This window comes from Odocoileus virginianus, chromosome 6 (genome assembly GCF_023699985.2).
Source record: "Odocoileus virginianus isolate 20LAN1187 ecotype Illinois chromosome 6, Ovbor_1.2, whole genome shotgun sequence".
NCBI lineage: Eukaryota > Metazoa > Chordata > Mammalia > Artiodactyla > Cervidae > Odocoileus > Odocoileus virginianus.
The window spans coordinates 7739596-7752795 of NC_069679.1; the positions used below are offsets into that span (position 1 = coordinate 7739596).

At 42.9% G+C, this 13200-nt stretch overlaps 1 protein-coding gene across 8 annotated transcripts in view; it reads left to right on the plus strand.

The window, feature by feature from the left end:
- Positions 1–13200, plus strand: part of IQCH (IQ motif containing H) — a 225769-nt gene that overhangs the window by 193830 nt on the left and 18739 nt on the right. For all 8 annotated transcript variants that reach the window (XM_070468684.1, XM_070468685.1, XM_070468686.1 and 5 more), the window contains one exon: positions 3643–3813. In XM_070468684.1, the coding sequence (XP_070324785.1) occupies positions 3643–3813 (171 nt within the window). The remainder of the gene's footprint in view (positions 1–3642; positions 3814–13200) is intronic.

A 13200-nucleotide genomic window follows, 5' to 3' on the forward strand; every position in this document is an offset into this window, starting at 1 on the left:
TTCAGAGGTGCGGCTGTGCCCTGCTGGGAGCCAGCCTGCCCCAGACACTGGGCACTTTCAGAAGACAAAGACTCAGCAGCTTCCCCTAAAGGGCTCACAGTCTAGAGGGGGAAATAGGAACCCCTGTCCACAAAACAAAGATGCCTCAGGCGGTGTCTTCAATAGAAAAACCAGATGGAGAACAGAACAATTATCTGAGCAATTCAGGCAAGCCTGCTGTTGAGGAAAATGCATGAAGAAATTTGTTCTGTTTCCTTTGTGAACCAAGGGGTTAGGGAAGCCTGGGGTAGCAAAATTATTTTGGGTCTACAAAAAGTTCAGAGTTCTGGCCTATGCTCTATGCTCTTAGGCAAACCATGAAGCCGCTTTTTGATCTTAGCATTTCCATGGGTCAAATAGAGTTAGGGTAATACCAACCTTGTTCACACCTAACCACTGACTGGATTGAGTTGTGAGGTTGAACCCAATGTTTATGAATGGGGAAAATAGCTATTAAATTAGGCAATCTAATAGCTGCATAGAAAAGGGAAAATGTGTCTCCTAAAATTCTACTCCTCTTAAAGGAAACGTTTAGTATTCATCAATAACATCTGCATTGAACTTTATAATATGTAAGGGAATTTTATATGCATTTATTCTATTTTGCTTTCAAAATCTCTTGTGGCACGTATCATCATTTGTGCCTTTTACACGTAAAGATACTGAGACAGAGAGTTTAAATAACTGTTCAAGTTTGCACTATTTGCAAGGGCCAGATTCGGGCTCTCCAACTCTTTGATTCTTGTTCCACTACTCCGTTCTGCTTTCCACTAAAATCCTTATCACCAAAACATTAATATTATTAGCACAATATTAGTAATGTTTGTTATATGCAGTCCCTTTGATCAAGGACTCTGCAACGTCAATAGAAGCTCTGGAAAAAAATTGCCCAACATGTAAGAAGAGCAAGTTCACTTTCTCATATTAAGGAAAAGTAGCTGTCCCCATCTGATTTGCATTTTATGCCATACAGCAGGAAATGTTTAAGTTGACAAATAGGATATTTACAACCGCAACAGATACTTGGCAGTGAGTTTTTAACAATTGTTGCAAATGTGATTTATTTGCTATTATAAAAGGGCATTACTGTGCGAATATGACTCCTGAAATTAGCTTCAGTTTAGCAAGGGGCCTTGACAGCCTGACCTCTTAATATCCTTATAATGATGCCATTTACATTCAATGCTTACTCAAGTCACTCACTGCTAGATTTGTTTGAGGGGCGTCCACTCTAGGGCAGATGTATTATGTATTTTAACATACAAAGTTGGTGTGTGAGGCACATGTAGGCCTTCTAAGGGGAAAAACTATTTAATCAAGTCTTCATGAAAATGTGTTAGTTTCCAACTTCCTACAGTGAAAATGCATTACTGCTAATTACAGCATACTCCAGAAACACAATACTTCATGTTTTCTCCACAAGACATTTCCATGGCATGGATATATTAAACAAAAACACGTTTGATCCTCTGTGCTTCAGCTTTTAGTGTGACTGGGAAGCTGGTCCAGGGTAAGGATGGACTGGGTCAGGATCAATGCCATCTCCTCCAGCAGGGAAGGGGCAGAGGGTGGACATAGTGCCAGGCAGAACTGGATTCAAACTGGATTCGAACCCCAGCACCACCACTTCCTAGACATGGTTACCGCTCTGAACCTCTGTTTCTTTATCAGTGACATAGAGCTGTTATATCTAAGGTTATTATAAAGATCTGAGGTGTCTGTGAAGCCCCTGGCACACTGGAGGTACTTGATACACGGAGACTGGCCGTGTGTGTGACTCGCCAAAGCTCAGATGCTACTTCCTCCATGATACGGCCCTGACATCACTAGCCAGACTCGACCTGCCCACTCCTTCTGCTTTGTTGGTCGTTTGTTCCATCCCTCAAGTATTCACTGTGTTATAATTAATTGAATATGATTCCGTCTTCCCCTTCTTGGTGGTAGGATCTCTGTCTCTGCCTTTTACACGTCTATGACTAGCACAGTAATATGCCTTGAGCATCGAACTGAGGAGGATTCTGGATTCAGTGTAGGGTGGGGGGAGTGACAAGAGAAATTAAGGATGATCTGCCACAGGAGAGGGTGGCACATGACCCACTTTGCAACAGCGGTTTAGCACATAGTAGATGCTCAGTAAGTATCTGTCAAGGGAGTTACTGGACAGTAATCAAGCATCTAATAACTTAAGAGTAACTTACTGTTTACATGTATCTGTCTCTCAAAGCATTTTAGTTTCTATTGCATCAAAGTATCCTTCTAGGACTTCCCAGGTGGCACAGTGGTAAAGAATCCACCTGCTAATGCAGGAAACACTGGAGACAGGGGTTTGATCCCTGGGTCAGGAAGATCCCCAGGAGTAAGAAATGGCAACCTACTCCAGTACTCTTGCCTGGGAAATTCCATGGACAGAGGAACCTGGTGGGCTGCAGTCCATGCGGTCACAAAGAGTTGGACACAACTGAACAACTGAGCATGCATGCACGCACACATCCTTCTAATAACCCTGGTATTCAGCTATGGTGACTGCTATCATGGCTTCCTGGCGTAGGGTGCGTGAAATGACTTTCTTGTAGTCTTAAGGTAAAAATAGTGGTAGAGCTAAGGCTGGTCGGCCAACCCTAAGCTTCCCTTAAGAATCATATTGCAACGTATGGAATCTAGGAAAATAGTACTGATGAAACTATCTGCAGGGAAGAAATGGAGATGCAGACATAGAGAACGGACTTGTGGACACAGCAGGGTAGGAGAGGGAAGGATGAATTAAGAAAGCAGCATTGACGCATGTACAGTATCATGTGTAAAATAGATAGCTAGTGGGAAGCTGCTGCATTACAGAGAACGCAGCCTGGTGCTCTGTGACAGCCTGGAGAGCTGGGATGGGAGCGAGGAGGGAGGCGCAGGAGGAGGAGACGTATATATATGTGTGTGTGTGTGTATATATATAATTATAGCTGATTTGCATTATTGTACTGCAGAAACACCAACACAACATTGTAAAGCAATTATCCTCCAATTTAACAACAACAACCAAAAAAAACCCAAAAACTAAGTTTAAACTTTCCACATTAAAAAAGTTATTTTCCCTCCAAAAAAAAAAGAAGAATCATATTGCAATTCCCAGAGAAGCCAGCACTGCTTTTTCTGAAGCCAGGGCAAACTGCCCTTTTCTAATATTTACTCACCCTTTGCCTTCTCCGTCTGCTCCCCTTTTACTCCCCATCCCCTGGAGTTCCCGTCCAACTTCATTTCTCAGTTGAAAGCCTTGCACTGGCCACTTTAGAAATGGCCAACCGCAGGCAGAAAAATCAAAGGATAAGGGAGACTTTCAGAACCGGGCCTCTCCACCAAATTATCTTGGCCAGGTATTTCCAGTTGTGTAAATGCCCCACAAGAACCTAGAATCTTCTGACAAGAATCAGACTGAAGGCTCTATCCTTCTGTTGAACAAAGGAGAAACATGAGCAACAGCATCTTAAGTCATGTATTCACTGGTGTAGTCAGGTCTGGTGTGGCTCAGGGTGGTTCAGGGCGGCCGTGGATGCGGGGACCTTCTCTCCTGCTCACGGTTCGTATGCTCACTTCTGTGGTTCCTGTTCTACTCAGGTGTGGGCAACAGGCCTCAACCTCTCGTACAGTGACCAGCTGGCCCTGACTCAGCTCGCGTTATACTTGACCAATGGCCACCTGGATTGCAGTTTGAGCACCCTTGAAGTGCCCCGCTTTGCTCCCAAGAAAGACAAGAAAATGAACAACCTAAATGTTCAGAAAGTGCCGGTAAGTGACCAATGATGCATCCTGATTCTCCTCAGTGCCATTTACTGAGCTCTGGTTGTGTGCCAAGCTCTATGGGTCCAGAGGGAAGAAAGAATTTCAGGCAAATCTTTGAATCTCCCAAAATGGGCATCTGGCAGAGGGGAGGCAGCATTCTATAGGAACGGGGAATGTAGGAACAGGGAGAAGCACCACGTGGAAGGATGGAAGAGCACGGGGCTTTCCAGGGCTGGAAGTCTGGGTGTTCCCCTCTGTTCTCTTCTCAGCTCACTTCCCAGGACAAGTACATCTATATCCACTGCTGCAGTTACCAGAAGCTTCCAACCAAACCTGTATTTTTCTAGCCCAAATCTCTTTTTTGAGCCTCTGATTCCTAAATTCTATATTCAACAGAATGTCAGAGAGTCTTCAGGCTCAAACTAACCACAGTTGCACTCATGGTCTCTCCTTCCTTATACTTCCTCTTGGTGAGTCAGGCCAGAAGCGGATCAGTCACCCTATGTCCCAACATCCAGTCGGCAAGCAACTCAAGTTGATGCCTGCTGCTAAAATGCCTCAACTCTGACCCCTCCTCTCCCCATCAAAGATACAGACTTCATTTCAGCTTTCAGGGTCTCACACTAGTGTTATAATAGCTTCTCACTAAGATTCCCTGCCTCCTCTCAAGGAAGGCAAGGCAGTCAAGGCAAATCTGAGCATGTTACTCCACTACTTAGGATTCTGAAGTGACTCCTGTCATTTTTGGGAAAATCCCAACTTCTCAGCTTGGTTGATGAGGCCCCTGATGATCCATGGCCCAGTCTCCCATCTTGTCACTAGCCTAACTCTAGGGGGCTGGAGGCAGTAGTAATGGGACTGGTTAAGGTTTACCAACCTCAGGACTCTGGGTAACAAAGGGTAAACCTCTATGGGGACAGTGGGCTAGGCTGGTCCTGAGGAAGGAGAGCAAAGGTCAAGAGGACCAGATGGCCCTTCCTCTAGGTGGGATGTGCAAGCAGATTGGGGCTCAAGCCACAGCTGCTCTGACAATGCCAGAGGGTTTCTTCTGCCTCCTCTCCCAATAGGGGGCTTTGTGCTCTTCCTGCAAATGAAGCTCTCCTTGAGATCTGTCAAGCAGATAAAAGAGGAATGCCAGTGGTTAATAGAACCCCCACACCAGTTCCCTAGAGAGATCACTTCAGAGCAGGGTCTGCTGCCTCTCTCTTGAGTCTCTTTGGATCCAAGAGACACCTCTGGGTTTAAAGAACCCTTTTTTGACTCTGCCAAGGATCCCTATGTCAGCTTCCTTAGCAGGAACTCAGTGTACACTTGGAAGGGTAGCCTGAACAGCGTGCCAGTTGGGGGGGCTGAAGCAGCCGCCTTCTCCTCCTCAGTTCACTTGTCCTGTGAGATACTCTTGTTCATGCAAATCTCTTAGCTCTCTTTGCTTATTAAGACGAGAAGCAGCATTGGACTAGGGATGAAAAACAGATCTAGGACCTTGCTAGGGATATCCCAGGTTTGGTCCCACTTGTTCCCTCTGTCCTCACCAAAGGGACCTTTACCAGACTCTAAGTTCAGTGCCAGAGCGAGAGACAGCAGTACAGTTTGATACCTTCTGGCTTGGCAAACCCAACTCCATGCCATTTCCCAGAGGAAGCTGGACGCTGAGTTAGTATTCAACACAAGACTTCCAAAGACAGTTCGCTGCATTTAAATATGTTGCTTCAGAAACCTGCAAGCAGAAGCTTCACTTGGAATTAGAAGCACTCTCCCATCTTCCCTATCTTGCCTATAGATTTCAATCCTAGCTAAAGGCAACATACAGGAATTCTCCCGTGATCAAGAGTCTTAAACACTTTTAGGAACACTTTAGGAACTCAAGAGGGAAGCATTATGATCTTCAGTAAATCAAATGCCTCTACAATCACTGAAGAAGAGCTACGCAGGTTTACTGACGGAGGGACAAAGTGAAAGTACTTTTGCTTGTAGAAAGAAAAATGGAGGTTCTCACCCTGGTGCCACTGTGCACGCACACGTGCTCCTATGCACATGTGTACATGTGACGGGAAAGTTTTAAAGGAAGCATGCACACATGCACATGGTACAATTTACACCCAAAGTGAAGCTCCTGAACAAGTGTGAACAGACTATGATGCCATCAAGTTTACAATCAGTCAGCTGACAAACCCCTTTGAAGACAAGAAAAAGGAAATGCACAGATAGAACCTAGCAATAATGAGGGCACATTCAGAATGAGTACCTATAAAAGATTTCCAGTTTGGGCCTATTCCTTTAAATAATATGCTGTGCAGGGGGAAAGTAAAAACTTTTCTGAACTCTAAGAGCTATTGTCCCCTTAGTAGAAACAGGTGGCAAATTACTCTCATTTAGACCCGTTTAGACCACGTGCACGGACTTCTGGTCCAGTGTCCTCCACAAATAACCACTTGGAGGTGGAAACAAGATCAGATGAGTCCCAGACGTGTGTGTTTTGAAGATGAAAAGGAGTCACCCAACGGTTTTTCAACTTTTAATTAACACTCTGCCAGAGTGGACATAAATTGTTATCCTTTTCTACCTGTTTTTACTGTTCTTCTCTCGGCGGACCCTCCACAGCACAGTTGGTGAGGTGGCCAAAAGGGATCATCTCTGCAAACATCTTAAAACAACCCCAGTCATTTATAAGCATTTTAACAGCACATGATCTGTAATGAATGATTAAGTAAAACCTTTTGTGTTAAATTATGATGTTAATAATGATTCTGTCTCCTGTAATTTATTATGAATTCTCCAACGCTTCGGGTTTGATTTTGATAGAATGCAACAACAACAGAGTTTATGTGATGACTTTATTTTTAGAACTCCTTTGAAGGCACACATTTCCCCACTACTGCTGCTACTGTAATTATGTACAAAACCAATCACTCATTAGAGTTAGGATACATTATCTTCTAGACAGATGAGGCTAAATAAGCAACACATTAATAATTCAGAGAGCAGTTCATTATGCATGTGGATGCCTGCTTCGTAACTGAAATAAGAACCTCATCAGCCTCTGCCAACCCTTAAACAATAGTTCTGTGTTATTGCCACCACATTCAAGTTTACGCTTGTTAAACTGCTACTTGGATTATTTTATCAAACATTCATTTATTTGTGGTCCCTTACTGCTGAGAACAGATTTTGGAAGCTCCTTTTTTAAGTTAATGATTTGAGCAATGGGTGTTATTAATTCTCAGAATATTATAAACATGATTAATTTTCAGGCAGAGATTTATTACATAAGGATTTCAACTATGTCAACTGAAATGCATCACTGTCAAAACAAGTATCATGGCGAAAATAGAATATGCTCCACACTTCAAGTGCTGGTGCCCAGAACTAAATCAATTTAAATTGTGGTTGAAGCAAAATTATATTCTCCAGTGAAAAGGAGTATTTCAAGCTTCCTTTATTTAGCTTGAAGCGTTCTTGTTAGATTGTGATTTAGAAAGGTAGTTTAATAAAACTAGACTTCTACCAGTAATATTTTGCCTTCTATTTTTTTTCCCCTTGTTTTCCTAGAAAAGGCTAATCTCTGAAATTCCCACACACTCCAAACGTGGCCAGTGGGAATTTGGAGAGAGCATGACTGCACTGGAAGTCAGGGGTCATGAATTCTGATGCTTTCTTGGGCCTCAGTTTCCTGTTTTGCAAAATAGGGGAGGTCTAAATGATCCCTAGAGTCTCCTGAGGCATTTACTTTTTATGGGGCTTGTATGTAGAGTAGGACTCTGTTTCAAGCCTGACCTAGGCACCCTCGTGTACAGTGAGGCCTGGGGATGGGGGATTTGTCCTGTAAGGAGACACAGGAAGGGCCCATCCCTCTGTACCACAGCCTTCCATTGAAAGGTCTTTTTCTTGAAGAATCTTTTAGAAAGGTGTAACACTGTTGTGACAGGTCACATTGTAAGTTCTCACCAGCCACACCTTAGCTATCAGTTAAAACTTTCAGCCAGAATCAATTGGAAGTAAGTTCACCTACTTTGTGCCAAGCATTCTGCTAAGCACAGGGGATATAAGGATAAGTAGTAAAGAGCTCTAAGTTTTCCAAAGGACCGAGATAGATAGCATATAACTATAATGCATATAATAACATGATAATAACATCCAAAAATATACTGAGCCTTTACACCTCACCAGGTACTTTAACCAAGTGCTTTACATGAATCTTTATACAACTTAATATATGAGGCAGGTGCTATTATTATGCTCATATTTAGATAGGAAGACTGAGATTAAGAAATGCTAAGCAACTTGTGGAAAGTCACTCAACAAGCAAGTGTGGAAGCCAGGATTATGCCCAGGCCTGTGTGCCTGACCATTGTGCTACCCAACCTGCCTTGTGTTGGCTGAGAGTCAATGATTCAACCCCACAGTACAGCTTCAGCTCATTCCTGAAGAAATCTCTGGGTGAAGCCATGGAAAAAACTCTTCTTCCAAAGGAGGCCTCATCTCCCTGTGTGATGAGGTTATTTGCAGACATATTAGCATTATCCATAGGCTCCTAATCTGCTCTGAGCTAGGCCAGAACTCAGTGAGCCCTGAATGGTCCAGATGGTTGTGGAGGAATCTTCTGATGCAATAAAACCCATTTAGATTATGACTCCCTTGGTAAACCTAAATGGATTTTACAGCATCAGAAGCAAGTTGGTTAAAAATGGCACTTTCTATTTATTATAATTTGTATAATGCTTTACACTTTAAATAGATGTGAGCTTATTTAACCACTAGACCATTAAGGTATGACCTAAATCAAATCCCTTACTATTATACAGTAGAAGTGACAAATAGATTCCAAGGATTAGATCTGATAGACAGAGTGCCTGAAAAACTATGGACAGAGGTTCGTGACATTATATAGGAGGCAGTGATCAAAGCAGAAGAAATGCAAACAGGCACAATCGTTATCTGAGGAGGCCTTACAAATAGCTGAGAAAAGAAGAGAAGCTAAAGGCAAAGGAGAAAAGGAAAGATATACCCATCTGAATGCAGAGTTCCAAAGAAGAGCAAGGAGAGATAAGAAAGCCTTCCTCAGTGATCAGTGCAAAGAAATAGAGGAAACAATAGAATGGGAAAGACTAGAGATTTCTTCAAGAAAATTAGAGATACCAAGGGAACATTTTGTGCAAAGATGAGCATAATAAAGGACAGAAACAGTATGGACCTAACAGAAGCAGAAGATGTTAAGAAAAGGTAGTAAGAATACACAAAATAACTATACAAAAAAGATCTTAATGACCCAAATAACTATAATGGTGTGATCACTCACCTAGAGCTAGACATACTGGAGTCTGAAGTCAAGTGGGCCTTAGGAAGCATCACTACAAACAAAGCTAGAGGAGATGATGAAATTCCAGCTGAGCTATTTCAAATCCTATCAGATGATGCTGTGAAAGTGCTACACTAAATATGCTAGCAAATTTGGAAAACTCAGCCATGGCCACAGGCCTGGAAAAGGTCAGTTTTTATTCCAATCCCAAAGAAAGGCAATGCCAAAGAATGTTCCAACTACTGCACAATTGCACTCATCTTACACACTATCAAAGTAATGCTCAAATTTTTCAAGTGAGGCTTCAATAGTACATGAACCTGAACTTCCAGATGTTCAAGCTGGATTTAGAAAAGGCAGAGGAATCAGAGATCAAATTGCCAGCATCTGTTGGATCATAGAAAAAACAAGAGAGTTCCAGAAAAACATCTACTTCTGCTTTATTGACTATGCCAAAACTTTTGACTGTGTGGATCACAACAAACTGTGGAAAATTCTTAAACAGATGGGAATACCAGACCACCTTACCTGCCTCCTGAGAAATCTGTATGCAGGTCAAGAAGCAGCAGTTAGGATGGGATATGGAACAACGGACTGGTTCCAAATTGGGAAAGGACTACATCAAGGCTGTATTTTGTCACCCTGTTTATTTAACTTATATGTAGAGTACATCATATGAAATGCCAGGATGGATGAAGCACAAGCTGGAATCAAGATTGCTGGGAGAAATATCAATAACCTCAGATATGCAGATGACACCACCCTAATGACAGAAAGCATAGAGGAACTGAAGAGCCTCTTAATGAAAAGAGGAGAGTGAAAAAGCTGGCTTAAAACAACAATCAAAAAACGAAGATCATGGCATCTGGTCCCATCACTTCATGGCAAATAGATAGGAAAACAATGGAAAGAGTGACAGACTTTATTCTTCTGGGCTCCAAAATCACTGCAGATGGCGACTGCATCCAGGAAATTAAAAGACACTTGCTTCTTGAATGAAAAGCTATGACTAACCTAGACAGCATATTAAAAAGCAGAGACATTACTTTGCTGACAAAGGTCCATCTGGTCAAAGCTATGGTTTTTCCAGTAGTCATGTATAGATGTAAGAGTTGGGCCATAAAGAAAGCTGAGCACTGAAGAATTGATGCTTTTGAACTGTGGTGTTGGAGCAGACTCTTGAGAGTCCCTTGGACTGCAAGGAGATCCAACCAGTCAATCCTAAAGAAAACCAGTCCTGAATATTTATTGGAAGGACTGAGGCAGAAGTTGAAAGTCCAATACTTTGGCCACCTGATGCAAAGAGTTGACTCATTGGAAAAGACCCTGATGTTGGGAAAGATTGAAGGCAGGAGAAGAAGGGGATGACAGAATGGGATGTTTGAATGGCATCACCGGCTTGATGGAAAAGCGAACTCCAGGAGGTGGTGATGGACAGGGATGCCTGGCCTGCTTCAGTCCATGGGGTTACAAAGAATCTGATGCAACTGAGCAATTGAACTGAGCTTATTTGATCCCCATGATAACCCCAAGAATAATTAAGACATGGGCTATCATACTCATTTTACAGATTAAAGGAAAGTAAGGCTAAAGGTAAAGGTAAGTGAGCTGCCCAAGATCATAAAGTTAAGTAAGTAGAAAACCCCAGGTTTTCTGATTGAAGGCCCTTTCTAATGAAAAGATTTACTGGTTGGTTGTTTAATTTCACATATTTTATCTTATTTGTGAAATAATTTAACTTAACAAATGTTTAATAAGAGCTAGCTTGTTTTTGAGTGCTTACTCTGTGCCAGACACTGTTCCAAGGTCTTTATGAACTCATCTAATCCTCGAGACAATACTGTCATCTATGCTGTCAGTCTGGATAAAAGACAACCCTAGATCATTGACTGTTTTTGCCTATAGAGACTTGGTTGAATCTTTTAAAAATATAGGTGTATCATGTATATTCATCTTTATTTGCATTATTATAACACATTTATTAAGCACTTAAGCTGGGAATTTCATCAAGCATCCAGGATACAGGGACATTTGGCAAAGCCCCTGTCCTCGAAGAGTTGAAAAGAAATATAAAATAGGTAGCACACACACAAAGGAAAACCATGAGGTATCATTGAAGTGCCTTTTGAGTGACAGTCCCTTAACCTGCTGCTGGGGTTCTTAGGAGAAACAACTGTGGACAGGTGAGGACAGAGAACACTTTGCTCAGAACATAGAACTTGGTCTGTCCTTACAGACTAAGGCAGTCACCACGTGAAAAGGAGAGGGAGACGCTCTCCAGCAGAAAGGAGAGTAGCTGAAGAGAGACTGTGCTGTGTTATGAAGCAGCTGGACTGGGACAGAGATTATGGGAGGTGGGCAGTGGGAAACGTGATTGAGAAAGTTGGGGAGTCTTGAAGGCACGAAGGAGACACTGAAGAGTTCAGAGCAGTGACCAACCTGAGTTTGGAAAACATTAAATTATGGTCGTAATGCTCAACATCCCAGGTACCAGTGGAGGAAGGAACAGCCTGGAAAATTACATTTGGTATAGGTCTACAATGCTCCAGGCCCTGTGGAAGTCCTCAAAGAAAGAGCAACAATAATAGTAGCCTCTGTGTATCAAGTACTAGGTATTTGTTTAGTCATCAGAAGTCAGAGAAGTTAAATGACATATTCAAGATCACACATTCTGTAAGTGGCCTAGTCATGTTTGGAGCTCTGGTCATTCTGACTCTGTATAACCTCTCCACTACCCAATTCTGCTTGTACCAGCACCTCCCTAGTAGGCTATAACGGTCTGGACTAAGATGGGGAGGGTCATGGAAAAGAAGACACTACTTGGAGACATATAGCAAATATCCTACTTTTTCTTTCCAATTCCTTATGAATCACAAGCCCAGATCTGGGAGGAGGGGAATTACAGTCTGTCTCCACAGAGTGGAAGAAACCTCAGGATAGTTGCTGTCCAGTAATACTGAACAGTGAGCTCTTCTGCCCCGCTCTGGAGCCAAGACACGCGCTGAGCTGGATCCTGGTATCAGATGCCTGCCCATCTCTCCCCCTCACTGCCTGGTGCCTGATCTTGGGTTTGCTAGTTTATATACTATAGCAGCATAAGACAAGTTTAGAAGACAAAAATAACCTTGGAATTATCTTGTGAATTCATGGTAATTACCACGCAATTACATGCTCAGTAACCACAATGGAATTTCAGAGTATTTACAGCTCACTTCCATACACAAAAGCTCAGGCTTCTGGGCCTTTGCTGTGAAGGAGGAGCATGGCGCAGCCTGGCGTGGCAGGGTGAGCAGGCCTGGTGGTCATGCTCCCCCAGACTGATTGCATAGCTGAGCCAGACCTTCTCTTAGCCAGTTCTTGTTACCCTCCAATTACCTCTGCCAGAGCTACATTGTCCTCCAAAAGGTGTCCTCTAGGGGCAAGGCCTGGGATGACTGTCCTGAGCTGTCATTTTCTAGAGCAGGTGTGACCGTCCCCTGTTTTGTGAATCAATCTATGTTTCTGCCCCAAAGCTTTCAGTGACTAAGTCCCCTGAATTACTTCCTTTGAAGCGCCTCTTCCGTCCGAGAGAAGTGCAGCCCATTTACTTTATTTTATGTATCCATTCTTTCAAGAAACATTGAACACTAGCATCATGTCCAGCCTGGGGATTCAGAAGCCAAACAGTGCCTGCCCTCAGAAAACTCCCAGTCATGAAAGGGAGCCAGCTGGGAGAACAACTCATAATAGGTTAGGGAGACAACAAAGTACAGTTGTGAGACATAGATGGTCAAATAGATGTTCTTTTGTAAAAGTAGAATTCCCAGTGGCTCCAAGTGGGGTAATACCAGTGGCGGTGCACAGCTCGATGCATTAGCCTGTGGGGGCCCAACCTTTTTGTAGATGTGGACCCTGCTTATGTGTGGGCTTAATTACTACTACTGATAACATGACTATCACATATGCTATGTAAATATTGAAGGAAAAGACACAATATGTGGGGGACGTATGTCACAAAAGATGAACATGAAATCTGTGTGTGAGATGTGGGGGAAAGGATGTTTATTTTCTGCTGGGTACTCACTCAGTCAGCCGCAGTTCCCTGCATTAGCTCAGAG